Raw genomic sequence first — 16,863 nt, forward strand, 5'->3', positions numbered from 1 at the left:
GGGTTTCTCCATGTTGGTCAGGCTGGTCTTGAACTCCCGACCTCAGGTGATCCACTTGCCTAGACCTCCCAAAGTGCTGGGATTACAGGCATGAGCCACTGTGCCTGGCCCTCTTTTCTTTTTTTTCTTAAGAGACAGGTTCTCCTTCTGTTGCCCACTGGAATGCAGTGATATGATCATAGCTCATAACAGCCATGGACTTCCTGGCTCAAGCAATCCTCCCACCTTGGCCTTCCACAGCACTGGGATTATAGGTATGATCTACCACACCCAACCTCAATACACATTTAAAGATACTTGTATAGTAGAAAATTTTTGTGTCTGAGACTGGGACTTGATCACGGCTCATTCATTTACAGCTACACAATCCTGGGCAAGTTTCTCTCTGAGTCTTATTTTCCTTATCTGTAAAATGAAGGTAAAAACAGCCATTATTTCAATTTTTTAAAATCCTTATTTCAATAAGAATGTAGATTAAGTGTGATGATATATACAAAGTGCTTAGCACAATACCTGGCTATTGTCATTACCACAGAACACAAAAAAAATGTTTCTTTTGCAAATTGCTAACAAGTAGATACTTACCATCTAACAAATTGTCTAGTGTGCCATAAGCATCTTCACAAAGTGTGGATTCATACTCATTTTCCCTTTCAAAAGTCTTTATTTCATTCTATATTAATAAAAAAAGGCATTAATACTTCAAGCAAACATCATAAGCTTCTTCTAAAGGTATTTGCACATTGTTATGTAATTCTGCTATTAGAATATTTCATTACCCAGGTAGAATGTGCTTTCTAGTATCCTTCCCCAGCATATATTTGGCTTCCTTTTAGTAAAACTATGCTAACAGAGTCCCAATATTAAACAACAAAAGCTTGCTATTTTAATATTTTGGTTTTTTGGTAAGTCAAATCATGTGACTATAAACTTAGGGATACATGATAGCATATTTATGTATTGATAATTCTTTGTTTATTAAATCTAGTCTAAACAGCATTAAGAGGGTTGTTATTCTAGTCTTTCAACACTGAAGATATATAAAACAGGCATATATCTGTGATGTATTTTTATAAATTCCTATTTAGTAGAATCAGATGTCACTGACTATCAAATGTTTAGAACAACATTCATGAAGATATTGGAACATTACAATCTTTTATTTTGTAATAAAGGGAGCTAGGCATTTTCATGAAGACAGGAAAGTTGTCATTCACATGCAGGGTGCTGTCAATGACATTATGAATGACAACTGAATTATTTGCATACTGACATTAAGTGGAAGATGCATTAGACGACAAGTCAGGTTCCTTGGGCTCTTGTCCTGTCTCTGTACCTGAACTGTTGCGATCATGTCCCCTGGCTGCACTCGTGGGACTTCATGAGGCTAGAAAGGATCCGTTTTAACGCTGTGTAAAAATGTACCTTGCTCTCTCGCCCAGGCTGGAGTGAAGTGGCGTGATCTTGGCTCACTGTAACCTCCACCTCCCGGGTTCAAGTGATTCTCCTGTCTCAGCCTCCAGAGTAACCGGGATTACAGGTGCTCGCTTCCATGCCTGGCTAATTTTTATAGTTTTAGCAGAGATGGGGTCTCACCATGTTGCCCAGGCTGGTCAAAATGTATCTTACGCTAGTGAAACTGGAAAACCATACCCTGTATTCCCTTCCTTTCTGTGTCCACTTAAGATTGTTTTACTGTTCCTTAGATTTTTGAAGAAATTTTCATATGGAAGACAATGTGAATTCTGAATACATCTGAGCCTCCTGGAACTTATAAGCAATGCACACCTGAGGCAAGTCATAAGTGGTACTGGTGGTTTCCATACAGATGGGAGAATCTGAAAGCATTATGCCTTGAGAAAGATTGCTGACATTCATGGTATCCGATTCTGACATGCTTTCTACTTTTTCATGAGAAGTATCCACTTCAAAACACAGGATCTGAAAGTGATGGCCAAAATATTTGATAGTCCTTGCTCATAACTGTTGAATAATGGAAGGCTTCTTTAAAAAAAAAAAATTGTGTCTATTAGTAGGTGCAAACAAAAAGCTTTTTCCCTATTCCTCTTCTCATTAAATAGCAAAGTTCACTGCCCTTGTTTGAAATGTCATTTGCCAAGTTATTAGAAAAATTAAAAATTTTAGTCTACCATAATTTGATATGGTAGTAAATACTGATTTGGAGAAAAACAAATAGTATTGGCTACTATCCAATAATTCCCTAGGTGGCTTTGGACCTAGAAGGCGAAGGGATTGCTATGTTATTTAATCAAAGGATATTTACAAAATATTATCAGAGACCTATTAGTTTCCACAAAATGCTGGATTTCTATTTACTTGATACCTGCCACTTGAACACCTCACTACCAAGTCAAATACAGCATTGTAACTCAGTTTTCCCTCCTCACTTTCCTATACTGCACCTATTCCCTCAGGTACCTGTGTTTGCAAATTGGAGTTGTCGTGGCATCCCTTTACCTCATCATCCATGGCTATTCAGATACCAAGTCTTGTCCATGTCTCCTTTAAAAAAGGCTTTCAGGGCCAGGCGTGGTGGCTCACGCCTGTAATCCCAGTACTTTGGGAGACCAAGGTGGGCGGATCACAAGGTCAGGAGATCAAGAACATCCTGGCTAACACGGTGAAACTCCGCTTCTACTAAAAATACAAAAAAAAAAAAAAAAAAAAAAAAAACTGAGCCGGGCGTCGTGGCGGGTGCCTGTAGTTCCAGCTACTCGGGAGGCTGAGGCAGGAGAATGGTGTGAACCCGGGAGGCGGAGCTTGCAGTGAGTCGAGATGACGCCAATGCACTCCAGCCTGGGTGACAGAGCGAGACTCCGTCTCAAAAAAAGAAAAAAGTCTTTCAGTAACCTGTGCTTTCTTTCCATCCCGTGTTGCTACACTGGTCCACATTCTCCTGACTTCCTCAGGCCTGTCCGGGGCTGAGTGGAAAGGATGGCCACTCACAGTGAGTCTATAAATTCTTCTTGTCCTTCCAGGCCATCCATAGCCTGGAGTGACATTACCTACCCAGTACTCCCCTGCTCTACTCAGATCAGGCTTATTTCCCTGCAAACAGATAATGTTCCTTACCAATTAAGCTTCAGTCATCTGCCCTGGCACGTGCTTCTCTCCTAAAACCTTCCGGTCTACCCATTTATCTATTTTCAAAATTCCTACAATGTCTTCAGCCTCTAAATCTCTATCTTACAATTCAGTACTTGGTGACTTCGTTTACTGTTTTAGAGCTTCACCACTGTTTCAAGGGTATTAGTGTTTGTATTTACAGATCATAAACGTCTTAAGAGGAGTAGACTTACGGCTTTCTAATATCCCCTACTGCAAATGGACCGGTGCTGTCTACACAGCAAACATTGATTGAATAAAACCTGCATTCTAATGATTTATTTCTATCAAGCTCTCTCAATTTATAGTCATTACTCATCTGCCTGGATTCTTTTATTGAATGTCTGAATGAATAGTTTATTGAAAATTAGTTGTTTTCAAATCTATGCATCACTCGGTAAAAGACAAAAAAGTAAGCCAAGCAGACTAGTCAGGTCAGTGAAAGGCCCAACTTCATGCTCACCTTTCCCTTGTCTTTCAAATAATGCCGCCTGGATTGTGGTGAGATCTGAAAAGTTCTTGCTTTGTTTTCTCAATGCAAAAAAGCGCAAAGGACTTGTTTCTTAAGTTTTCTTGTTTGTGAACCCAGCACTTCCGATTACATTTCTACAACTTTGTTCATCCCTCATATGGCACTGCACAATCTGCCAGTTTCCCTTTTTAATTTAAAGTTAGGCTATTTTTTCCATCTTTCATTTGTCCTTACAGGTTTATGTTGGATTTTTAACATATTTATCAAATGTTTGAATAGATGTTCCAGACGTTCTAAAGCTGTTTTAGGATAGGAGTTAAAAGAGGTGTCACGGGCGTCACTGGCAAAAACTATAATTTTGTTTAAAAGCTTTTTCAGTTGTACGACAAACTTTACCTTTTTAAAAAGCACTTATCTCATTCATTTTTCACCTCAAAACGAGACACCAAACTTTTTAGGACACAAAAGTGTGCTCACTTCCAGGATCCATAGAGTTTCTTGGACCCACGCTACGGACCTGGCGCTCCCTCCCTCTGCACCGGGTTTTGTGGGAGGGAGAACGCTTTCCAACCTCCTCCACCGAGGACTCTCACAAACTCGCACTGGAGCCCCCGGACTGCTGGAACGCCTCTGTGTGACGTCCGCCCGCGCCGGGGGATCTCCGCGGGAACGGGCGCAGCCCGCGAGGCCCGAACCATTGTGGGTGCCGCGGGGAACTGGCTCGGGTCTGTCTTCCCAAAGAGTGGTGAAGTTAGGAGGATACGACCCCCTAGGCCGAACAGCCTGTGGGCTAGCCGGCGCCTCCTGCCGCAGTAACACAAAGTAGGGAAAAGAAACGAAAACTCTGAGAAGAAACGGCCAGCACGGGCCTCGCCGGGCCAGCTACTCAACACGGCTGCCCGAGAGCACGGAACACCCACAAGCCGATACAGCCCGCCATTCAGAGCGAGCTCCGGACTCTCAGCCCCGCGCAGGGGCAGGACTTCCGCTCAAGCCAGACTTCCGGGCGAGGCGGCGCGGGGCTTCCGGTTGGGGTGGCAGGGTGGTGGATCTGTTGTTCCCGTTTTCCCGTCGCACGTGGTGGCCGCTGTTGGCTTCTGAATGCTTTGCAAGGCGGAGATCCACGCCGAGGCCGTTGGATCGGCCGTGGGTACATCCGTCTGAGCCGTTCCTGTCCCAGCGCAGAGCGGCGGCCTCCGGCGGCGCCCTCCAGCCATGGACTACCGGCGTTTTCTTATGAGCCGAGTGGTCCCCGGGCAGTTCGACGACGCGGACTCCTCTGACAGGTAGGCGGCCGTACAGTGCCCTGGCTCTGGTTACCGCTCTCACCTTGTCCGCCCCCTTGGGGCGTGGATTCTTGTTTGTAGTTTAGAGGGAGACTAGTGGTTCATCACTCAGCGTCTCTCTTGACAACCTTTTGCCTGTTTCTGCATCCCAGCCGGGTCTTTCTCGCAGTTCACGCGGCAGTTAGTGAAAGCCACTTGTCAAGGGAGTCTGCGGTTTTCAGGTCAGTTAGCGTCACTGGAAGGCAGAGTTGGGGATAGCGATTAGGAAACATGGGTTTTTGCGCTTTAACCACATTTAGCGTTCAACAAATACTAAGCACTTAATATGTACCACGTTCTGTCCTGGGCGCTGGAGATGGTGATGAACAAGACCAATCAGCTTCCTGCGCTGTCATGGAACTTTACCTTCTACGTGAAAGAGAGGGCATACCATTTAAAAACCAAATAATGATGTAGACTATGCAAATCCTTTAATATACCAAGTGCTGACTGAATGGGTAGGGAAAGGTTAAGTCCAGATTTGAATGACAAGGAGCTAATCTTGGCAAGAGCAGAGGGAACAGCATTTCACACAGAAGGGACAGCAAGAGCAAAGGCCCCGAGGCCAGAGTGCCTAGAGCGCAGTGGAGGTAGTTGAGAAGATTGGTAGGGTGATGATAGAGAAGTAAGAAGGGGGGCCAGATCATGGAGACCCTTACAAGTGATGGCGAAAAATTCAGATATTAATCTGGGTCTTACGGAAAGCCATAGGAGGGATTTTAGCAGAAGAATGACATTATTTAATGATTTAAAGGAATCATTCTTCTATGTAGATGATGTTCATGGAGGGTGGGAGTGGAACAGAGAGACCAGTTTAAAAGTAAGGGTAATCAGATTCAAAGATGGTGGGGACTAGAGCTCAGATCCTGAAGATATGTCTTGGAGGTAGAAGTGGCAGGGTTTGTTGGTAGATTGGACGTGGGGTCTGGGGAAAGAGGAATGAAGGATAACTCCTGCCTAAAAGCAAAATGAAACATGTTGGAGTTATTTTGGAATTCCAAGAAAACAGTTTGTACTTTATGTTTACAGTAAGGATTCATTACATGTAGATTTTATTAATTGTTGGGGATGTTTTAAATAAATATATGTATGTTAACTGCTTTCTGTGTGTCAGATCTAGTCTTAGGTGGTAGGGAGGCATTGGTAAACACCCTCCTGAATGACACAGAGCTTGCACCCTAGCAGGGGATACCGATATTATTAAATAATTAGACTATTTGTATTCGAATTGGGTAAGTAGTGCAAAGGAGAAGTGGGTGAAAAATAGGGAAGACTTCCTTGAACAAGTGATAGTGAGCTGATACCTGATGGATGAGTGGGGGTTAGCCAGAGAAAGAGGAAGGGCATTCCAGTATTATGGTTACAGAGAAGTGTACAAAAAGCCTTAGGGAAGAAGTTAAGCAGCAGAAGAAACACAGCCAGCACAGCTGGTGGGTAGTTAATGGTAATGAGAGGGCACTGATTTACCATCCACCCCAGGGTATTGTAAGGATACACCAGTGATTTTCCATCAGGGAACATGTTGCTATCCCAACTTCTACCCAGGGGACTTTTGGCAATTTCTGGAGACGTTTTTATTTGTCACAGCTGGAGGTGGTGGTGCATTAGTGGCATCTGGTAGGTAGAGGCCAGAGATACGCTGCTAAACACCCTGCAATGCAGAAGACACTCCCCCACAATGAAGAGCTATCTGGCAAAGTTATAACTTTAATATGCCACTCTAGGCAATTATATATCAATCTATGGAGCATATGTATGAAGTCCTGGTAAATAGCAGGTGTTTGATGGTTATCTGTTCTCTTCCTCCACATGTCCATGGGGAGCCCTCAGAGCCATGGCTAATTAATAAATTGGATTAATAATCTGACTTTACTTAAAGTTATGTATGTTTTTCAGGTGGTAGCTCATATTACCAGCTGCTTTTTATGGTTTCTGTCCTTATTCTGTACGTGAGAGGTTAAAAACTGAATTTGGCCTCTGTTGAATTTGGCCTGCAGATATGTTTTGTTGGTATGCACAGTTATTTGTAAAAATTGACTATGCCAATAAAGGGATAGATTTTACACAGAAATCCAGACTTATAGCTTCTCTTGAAAAATTAAGCTCTGGTAACACTAGGCCTGAATTCTAATATGGCAAAAACAAAAACAAAAACAAAAAGCCCTTACTAGTTGTGCTCCCTTTACCTTGGACCTCTTCTCCCAGCTTGCCAGTCCCCGCTTCTATCATGCAGCCTGCTTCACTCATTTGTAGTGCCTGGCCCCTGTATTCACCATTTCTTCCCATCGTGAACAGGGTTGATTTGGATTTCTTTGTGGGACACAAATCTTGATGTAACTTCTTTTGTTGCAAAGTGTTATCGAGTTCAAAGTAAGGCTGCCTTAGCCTTATTCCCAAATTTTTTGTCAGAAAACTTTTTTTTTTTTTTAATTACAATTTTTTTTAGAGATAGGGTTGCCCAAGCTGGAGTACAGTGGCACAATCATGGCTCACTGCAGCCGTGAACCCCTGGGCTCAAGCAATCCTATGGCCTCAGCCTCCCAAGTAGCTGGGATCAAAGGTATGAGCCATTGCACCAGCCTTTTTTGCCCCTCTCTCTTTTTTCTTCTTTTACAGAAAGATTTTCCTCTCTCTCAAAGCAGCTCTGTGAATCATTTTCCTAGAGTCAAGTCTGGTATACTGGTCTGAGTTGTGTGTTCAACAGAGAAGATAACAATGTAATTTCTAAGTTCACCAAGGCAGAAGCAGATTTAACACTTGATGTGCTTCTTCAATAGTAGGATTTGGGCATGGAGAATGAGCAAACAACTGCAACAGAACTGGAAAACAGGAGAACATGGTTTTAAGGAGATGGAGCTTATCAGAAGGTGTATTGTATATAAATATATAATCTATTTTAGATTTATCAATATTTTAATATCTTACATCATAAATATGTGAGATCAGTTAGGGTATGTGGAAATATTGTTATGAAATAATAAAACATTGTTATTTCTAGTGAAAACAGAGACTTGAAGACAGTCAAAGAGAAGGATGACATTCTGTTTGAAAACCTTCAAGACAATGTGAATGAGAATGGTGAAGGTGAAATAGAAGATGAGGAGGAGGAGGGTTATGATGATGATGACGGTTGGGACTGGGATGAAGGAGTTGGAAAATTCACTAAGGGTTATGTCTGGAATGGAGGAAGCAACCCGCAGGTATTTTATAAAGGATCCTGCACATCTTTATGTAGTCTGCTTAGGTCTTCTTTTTTAAAAGGCTGTTTTGTGATTCTGAAATTGAATAACTAAAAGATTTTCTTCATGTTATGCTGTCCTGTAGCCTCAGCCTTTACTGATTTTCACTTTTCATCCTTTCTACATTTCTGTTAATTTCCTGGGTGTGGATTCGTTCCAAAATCTGTAAATTTAAGAAGAGTTATTTAAGGTTTCATAAGATTGTGAGCTTAAAATCTTCATGGGAAAGGGCACGAATTGGCAGTTTACTACAAATAGTTAAGAAACATGGTAAAAAAAGTTCAGCCTCATTAGTAACTAAAGAAATGCGGATTAAATTTGTAGAGATGCCATTTTTTCACCTATGAAACTGTTAAAGACAAAACATATCATTGATGGTCGAGTAAATAGGTGCACTTACTTGTAGGATAAGCTGGTATGTGATAAAAACTTCTAAAGCTTCAAAATGCTTTGACTTAGCAATTCTGTGAGCGTGCCAAGACTTAGTTACGAGAATGATCCTCCAGGATTGTTTATGGTAGAGGAACGTTGGAAACAACCTTGAACTGGATTAAACCTGCTATGGGACTGATTCGCACAATGAGGCATTATACAGCCATAAAAGATGTTGTAATGGAAGACTGTATTAATGAGATAGGAATATGTTTATGATTATTTACCATGTACAAAAAACAAGTTACCAAACCACATACAGCTGCTTCTCATACTGGAAGTACCAAGTGTGTTCGGAGTTTGTAAGGCCCTAGGATTAACATGGTACATCTTCCTGGAGCATAAAGGTTAATCCAACAGTCTTCCTTTGACTATTGAAACAGCTGTATTGGCTGGGTGCAGTGGCTCACACCTATAATCCCAGCACTTTGGGAGGCCAAGTGGCGGGGATCAGCTGAGGTCAGGAGTTTGAGACCAGTCTGGCCAACATGCTGAAACCCTGTCTCTACTAAAAACACAAAAATCAGCCAGGCATGGTGGCGGGCACCTGTAATCCCAGCTACTTGGGAGGCTGAGGGTGGAGACTCGCCTGAACCCAGGAGGCAGAGGTTGCAGTGAGCCAAGATCGTGCCACAGCACTCCAGCCTGGGCAACAGAGCGAGACTCTGTCTCTAAAAAAACAGCAACAATAAAATGGCTGTATCATGGACCAGAATGTATGCATTTTAAAATAACCACATTGTGAGTAACAAGAGATTTCACATTATCATATCGTCTTGTTTTGCTGACTCCATTGATTCGTAATGAAGCTTTGAGCAATTTCATTATTTAAGTTTGTGCATGGCACCAGTCTAAGTGCCAAGTTCCATACTTAACATTTCCCTCTCTTGAGACATTGGGCCCAAAATGAAATTTTGAACCAGCTTAATGTTGGTCTTAGCTCTTTATTATAAACTTTAGGGGTAAATGAACATTCTCAAATTTTAAGTCGATAAACCAGTCAAATTAGAAAACTACATTTAATTTTAATCTGTTACTTACAATAAGAGGAATCATAGAGAAGTTTAAAAAATGGATTATGCAGACTCTTTTGGTCATTAATTTTAACCTTCTGTTTCAAAAACTCTCTAAACATTTTTTTGAGCCAATTTGATTGACTCTCACCTTTCCTTAAGATACTCCTCTAAGTATTGATGCTTTAGTAGCTAACTATGAACTAAGGAAATGTGATGATGAATCTTAGGTTTGTATTTCAACTAGTGCCTTAGACTCTGGAATTCTCTTCTAGGCAAATCGACAGACCTCCGACAGCAATTCAGCCAAAATGTCTACTCCAGCAGACAAGGTCTTACGGAAATTTGAGAATAAAATTAATTTAGGTGAGTTTACAAAATACATCACTGGGCTAAGAGGACATTTTTCTAAAACCATGAAGTGTTGTATAATTTTATTAGATTAAGAAATGAAGGCTTACCATGGTGGCTCACGCCTGTAATCCCAGCACTTTGGGAGGCTGAGGTGGGTGGATCACCTGAGTTCAGGAGTTTGAGACCGGCCTGACCAACATAGTGAAACCCTATCTCTACTAAAAATACAAAATTAGCTGGGCGTGGTGGCGCATGCCTATAATCCCAGCTACTTGGGAGGCTGAGGCAGGAGAATCACTTGAACCTGGGAGGTGGAGGTTGAGATGCGCCAAGATTGCGCCATTGCACTCCAGCCTGGACAATAAGAGCAAAACTCCATCTCAAAAAAAAAAAGAAATGAATATATTCAAGTGTTATTGACTCAATAGTGTTTACAGAACATTAAAATCTTAGTAATTTAAAAGCATAACCTTAGGAAAAGACTTAAATTTATGCTATTTTGGTTGTTTTCCCCTTGCCATAGGAATGTAATGTTACAAAAACCCATTTAAGTTGTTGTCTGTCCTGTTTTAGGTGTTTTTTTTTGAGACAGGGTCTCACTCTGTCACCCAGGCTAGAGTGCAGTGGCACTATCTTGGCTCACTGCAGCCTCGATTTCTGGGGTTCAGGCAGTCCTCCCACCTTAGCCTCCCAAGTAGCTAGGACCGCAGGTGCACACCACCACACCTGGCTAATTTCTGTTTTCTGTAGAGACGGGGTTTCTCCATGTTGATCAGGCTGGTTTTGAACTCCTGAGCAGCTCGAGTGATCTGCCTGCCTCGGCTTCCTAAAGTGTTGGGATTACAGGTGTGAGCCACTGTGCCCAGCCTGTTTGAGATTTTGTAATAGGGTTATCTCATAGTAGGATGTTAAAAATACTGGGGTATTGAATATAGTTACATTTTGTTTCACTAGAGGTTTTTTATGTAGGTGTTAATTATTTAGTGACCTGTTCAATGCCAGGCATCAGAATGTTGATTTGAATCACCACCTCTTAGAAAATGCAAGAGAGGGTTGGAGGGAAGGAAGGAAGGAAGGAAGGCCATCTTTCTATTCTTGTGGATCTTCACTCTAAACCCAGCACAGTGTTTCATACAAGCTGTCAATACATGCTAAATTAATATAAGTGTTTTAGGGCCTTCTTTGCCTATCGTAGACTTATAACTTGAAGTGAAACGAGTTTTTGGAATTAAACTTGAAATTCAGGCAGTTATATTAGTCATGTGAAATACTAGCAAGTGTCTAAAATTTATTATGCAAATTAGTATTTTTGAAGAATTTCTGCATCTAGAATTCTGTGGCTCAAATATTACAGCTGTAGTGATGAAAGTGACAACACTTATCAAGGAAACACAGTTTAGTGCCTACTTTTAAAAACATGACATTGTTTTCATTACTAAACTGTATTCTGTCTACAATAAAATATTTAGAAAGTATAGAAAAGAAGGAAGGGGGAGAAATACCCTGTTCAGCAACTCTGTTAATGTCTTTTTGTCTTACGTATTGTTTACATTGTGGGTTTCTTGTATTTTAGATAAGCTAAATGTTACTGATTCTGTCATAAATAAAGTCACGGAAAAGTCTAGACAAAAGGAAGCAGATATGTAAGTAATATTTTAATAATAAGCATGGCTGATAGTCTGGATTAATCAGCACCTTGGTCATAATTTGTTTACAGAAGTTGTTCATTTGTATAATTAAACCAATCATTATTTTGGGGTGTGTGTGTGTGTTTTCCTTAGCTTAAATGAGGATAGTCTATGCCTTTGTGGATTAAAAATATTGATGAATCTTGGCTGGGTTTGGTGGCTCACGCCTGTAATCCCATCACTTTAGAAGGCCGAGCTGGGGGGATCACTTGAGGCCAGGAGTTTGAGACCAGCCTAGCCAACATGGTGAAACCATGTCTCTACAAAAATTAGTCAGACGTGGTAGTGCACGCCTGTAATCCCAGCTACTCAGGAGGCTGAGGCGTGAGAATCGCTTGAACCTGGGAGGTGGAGGTTGCATTGAGCCAAGATTGTGCCATTGCATTCCAGCATGGGCCACAGAGTGAGACTCCATCTCAAAAATAAATACATAAAATAAAAATTAATGAATTTTAAGAAATACATAGTAAAACTATAATCCCATGACATTTACAAATGTGTTCTCATGAGGGGAACAGTGTTTATAGATTTCAGTTTAAACTAAAATGTGCAAAAATGTTCCCTTAAAATTTATTAAGAATTATTCTTTCCCATGAAGTATTTTTAAAAATTTAAGGGAAGACTATGAACTAATTATATAACTGAGAACTGTTTCTGTTTACACTTCTGTTCTCAAAGCCAATTGTTTAAGATCTGGCTCACTTCTCTTATATGCTACTAACTCTAAAGTATTAACACTATATTATAGAAAAAGACACCAAGATCATACAACTAACTGTGAGAATTGAACTTAAAAGCCAACTTTCTTCCGATTTATTGCTATGTCCAAGAGGTATCAGCTTTTTGAGATACACCATAGTCATCTGTTATTTCACTGGTATCTGTTTGAATCTTTGTGTTTAAACCTTTATTAGTTTAGGTTAGTGTGCTAGGTGGAGTCACTCAGTGTATGAGCAGAAGCAAATCAGAGTCTGCATTTGAAGACTGTCTTGAAATGATTTTAAAAAACAAAAAAAGTCTCGGGTGCAGTAGCTCACGCCTGTAATCCTAGCGCTTTGGGAGGCCGAGGTGGGCGGATCACGGGGTCAGGAGATCGAGACCATCCTGGCTAACAACGTGAAACCCCGTCTCTACTAAAAATATGAAAAATTAGCCGGGCGTGGTGGCGGGTGCCTGTAGTCCCAGCTGCTCGGGAGACTGAGGCAGGAGAATGGCGTGAACCTGGGAGACCAGAGCTTGCAGCGAACCAAGATTGCGCCAGCGCACTTCAGCCTGGGCAACAGAGCAAGACTCCATCTCAAAACAAACAAACAAACAAAAAAAACTTGTGTCTTCTTAGAAAATGACTCTAAAGAGAAAGCCTTGTAAATGACTAACTCTTATGTGGAGGCTGAGGCAGGAAGAATACTTGAGCCAAGGAGTCTTTGTCTAGCCTAGGCAACATAGTGAGATGCTGTCTCTTAAAAAAAGAAGGCAAGACTTTAATTCGTGCTAATAGAATCATTAAAGATTTGAAGGACAGTATAAATATACTCAGTGTTTTCTCTTTTTCAGCATTGTTCACTTTACCCTGGCGGCTCTTTGATGCTTCTGAAATAGGAATAGATTTTTCTTTTTACTGCATACGTACTCCTTTTGCCAAAATACAGAATTGAATTTTGCATATTCAGGGGAAATTAAGAACGTTTCACTGAGTAGTGAAAAATGTACAATCGTATCATAAAATCTGTTATTTAAAGAAACTACTTAGGAATTTTCATGAAATTATCTACATTTAGAAGCTTTTTATTTTGGCTTCTCACTGAATTTTGAATGTGTCAACTATATGTTTTTGTTTTTGGTTAGGTATCGCATCAAAGATAAGGCAGACAGAGCAACTGTAGAACAGGTACATTTTAAATGTGTTGCAAACTCTTCTTTTTAATTAGCATTTCTTTTCTCTCTGAATTGTAGTTGGCTTTTATCCTTTTTGCTTAATGCTAATATTACCTAAAATTAGTCCTATATACAATTACTCCTTTTTATAGTTTCGAGTTTAGAGGCATATGTTTTGCTTTTATAGGACTATTGGATGAATTAGAGTCATAGTCCTTCAGTGGCCTTGCAGAGCCACCATGCAATGCTTTCCCTTCTTGGAGAGATTCTTAGACCAGCAATCTTTTAGGAAAGGTCCGCAGGAATCTTGTGAGCTTTCCCAGAAGATAGGTAGGGTATCTGCCACAAAGCAGAAAGTGTGGGTGTAAAAGAGAGAGGGGCAGATAATGTCTTCAAATTTTCAATTAGGAATCCTTTGTTTAGAAATTATGCTTGTTTTATTCTTTCTATTCAAGAATGGGGAAAAATTGGCCCCTGATTTTCCCACATTCAGAAGAATGTGATTGAATATTAGCCTTGGCCCAGATTTTTGATGTGAAGAAAGTGATGAAAAGAGTCAAAACATTTGCCTCTGCCACCTACCACTCCTCTCCACCCCCAACCCCCGCCCCCATATACACAAACACATGTTCTGAATTCCACCATTAGACAGAAGCCGGGTCTGGGGTCTGTGTGTTCGTTGTTCTCTACTTTATTTTGTGATTTACTTCTGTAATTGACAACAAAGTATGGTTCACCTCAGAAAAATGAGATAACCTTAAGTTTCAAAGACCCTAAATAAGTTTAGGGTTATTTTTGGCAGGACATTCTTTTTCTCTTTCAGAATTAATTTTGAATGATAGAGTGCACAGCTTGAGTCTTCAGCTGTCTATGTAAAATATATGCTTGTGTATACATTTACCGTTTCTCTTTCCTTGTTTTGTTCTTCAGCCATTTAGTTTGTTACTTCTTCCTATGCCCCTTACTTGTCTGACTACCAACTTTGCAGAAGCACAGTTCTATACCTAGAGGCCCATACGCAGCCAGCTGACTTCCCCTCTTTGCTTACCTGTGCAGTAGGGAAGGAATGGAAACTAGTGCCTTTTCATTCTTCTGTAGTTGCAATGGTTGTGATTTGGCTTTTAGTCCTGTAGTCTTCCCAGGTGGTTTTGTTTATAGTAACCTTAGGTTTCTAGTGTGACCCCAGCCACTTCATTGAAGGTGGACCCTAAAGTATAGTTGAGTTTGGCTAGTTTATAATACTGTCTCACCCCATGGGGGCTAGAGGGCCTGTCTGAGCCACAGGGAGTTATTGGTTGGTATCCTTAGAAATTGCATACAAATATTTGGCTGCCCTAGTTTCAGAGATGAACAAGAACAGCCTTTAAATTCACTGCCTTCTGTTTGTTAGAGAAGGCTTTGAAATCCTTTTTACTCAAGATTGATTACTCTGGCTTGAAGGAGACTCTTGCCGTGATTTACTCATCTGTAATGGCAGGGGTCTGCAGACTCTTGAAAGGGCCAGCTAGTAAATAGATGCCAGCATTGTGGCTCACATAGAATTTCTGTTTTTGTTTTTTGTTTTTTTCAAAGCAATCCTTTAAAAGTGTAAAACCCATTCTTAGCTTGCAGGCTAAGGAAAAACAAGCTGTGGCCTGATTTGGTCCCTGGGCCGGAGAATGCTGACCCTTGATTTAAAGCTGCCTGTCCATGGCAGTAGTCACTGGGCACTTGAGAAGTGGCTAGTGTGAATTGAATGTGCTGTAAATGCAAAAGACACACCGGAGTTTGCAGACTTACTGTCAGAAACAGGGACTATCTCACTGATGACTTTTTATATTGATACAGGTTGAAATGATAGTGTTTTAGATATTTTGAGTTAAGTAAAATATATTAAGATAATTTCACCTGATTCTGTTTAACTTTCAGTGTAGTGACTAGAACATGTAATACTATTTATGTACTTTGCATTATATTTCTATTAGCTAATAGCCTAGAGTTCATTTCTGTTTCCCTTGGACTTGGTAGCCTTTGAATCCCATGATTGGATGAACCTGTTAGTTGGTTACCCTTGGTTCCTTTGGCCTTTACCTGACATTTTACTAATTAACAATTAGAGTGAATAAAAGCACCAAATAGTGACTCTCATTTAGTCAACCAGGATAGCATAATACAGTTAAGCTCTGCTGTTTATTAATTGTCACAGGTTTTAATGTGGAAAATTTGGTACTGTCTTTTGGAACTTTTTAATTTTTGCATTTCTTTTTAGGTGTTGGATCCTAGAACAAGAATGATTTTATTCAAGATGTTGACTAGAGGAATCATAACAGAGATAAATGGCTGCATTAGCACAGGAAAAGAAGTGAGCTCTTCTTTGGATGATTGAATATTTAGTTTTCTTATTTCAGATACCAAATGAAACTATGGCACTTAGTACTACATTATGCCTTTAAGAAGAAAGAAAAACAAAGTCATACACATTAATATTTATGGTTAGAGAGGAAATTGTACCTGTAACTATGCCCTTTCACTACCACTGCTGCATTGTATCATGGAGCCTAACTAGTTGTGCCCAGTAGTAAGGGAGATGGTCAGATTATTACAGGCTTGAGTTCTAATAAAATAAATTACTCATGGGGCCAGGGGTTTATGGTTATGTTTCTATGAGTCAGCAAGTCTTTCTTATTTTTTTTCTTTGCATATGGATATACTGCCTTCTGTTTGTTAGAGAAGACTTTGAAATCCTTTTGACTCAAAATTGAGTACTCTGGCTTGAAGGAAACTCTTACTGTGATTTACTCATCTATAGTGGCAGGGGTCTGCAGACCCTCGAAAGTGTAAAACCCATTCTGCTGGAAGCAATTCTCAGTAAAATTCAACTTATAAATCACTGGATTTTTTATTTTTTTTTAAACAGAGCCTTAACAGAGTCTTTTTTTTGAGACAGTCTCCCAGGCTAGAGTGTAGTGGCATGTTCTCAGCTCACTGCAACCTCTGCCTCTCAGGTACAAGCAATTTTCCTGCCTCAGCCTCCCGAGTAGCTGGGACTACCGGCATGCACCACCACACCCAGCTAATTTTTGTATTTGTAGTAGAGGCAGGGTTTTGCCATGTTGACCAGGCTGGTGTCAAATTTTTGGCCTGAAGGATTCACCCGCCTTGGCATCCCAAAGTGCTGGTATTACAGGCATGAGCCTCCGTGCCTGGCCTGAATCACTGGATTTAAGAATGTCTTTATGGCAATAAAAGCCAAAATTGACAAATGGGACCTAATTAAACTAAAGAGCTTCTGCACAGCAAAAGAAACTACCATCAGAGTGAACAGGCAACCTACAGAATGGGAGAAAATTTTTGCAATCT

At 40.6% G+C, this 16,863-nt stretch overlaps 2 protein-coding genes across 2 annotated transcripts in view; one reads left to right on the forward strand and one right to left on the reverse strand.

Moving 5' to 3' along the window:
- CAGE1 (cancer antigen 1) overlaps positions 1–4,222 on the reverse strand; it is a 19,677-nt gene extending 15,455 nt beyond the window's left edge. Inside the window, 4 exon segments of the mRNA XM_011962903.1 lie at positions 586–673; positions 1,789–1,933; positions 1,935–2,004; positions 3,995–4,222. Coding sequence (XP_011818293.1) covers positions 586–673; positions 1,789–1,933; positions 1,935–1,981 — 280 coding nt within the window. The 5' untranslated portion in view covers positions 1,982–2,004; positions 3,995–4,222.
- A 373-nt stretch (positions 4,223–4,595) lies between these two features.
- Positions 4,596–16,863, forward strand: part of RIOK1 (RIO kinase 1) — a 28,712-nt gene continuing 16,444 nt past the window's right edge. The window contains exons 1-6 of the mRNA XM_011962653.1: positions 4,596–4,884; positions 7,922–8,123; positions 9,883–9,973; positions 11,535–11,604; positions 13,495–13,537; positions 15,773–15,865. Of these exons, the coding sequence (XP_011818043.1) occupies positions 4,814–4,884; positions 7,922–8,123; positions 9,883–9,973; positions 11,535–11,604; positions 13,495–13,537; positions 15,773–15,865 (570 nt within the window). The 5' untranslated portion in view covers positions 4,596–4,813. The remainder of the gene's footprint in view (positions 4,885–7,921; positions 8,124–9,882; positions 9,974–11,534; positions 11,605–13,494; positions 13,538–15,772; positions 15,866–16,863) is intronic.

This window comes from Colobus angolensis, unplaced genomic scaffold (genome assembly GCF_000951035.1).
Source record: "Colobus angolensis palliatus isolate OR3802 unplaced genomic scaffold, Cang.pa_1.0 Scaffold6, whole genome shotgun sequence".
In the NCBI taxonomy this organism is placed as follows: Eukaryota; Metazoa; Chordata; class Mammalia; order Primates; family Cercopithecidae; genus Colobus; species Colobus angolensis.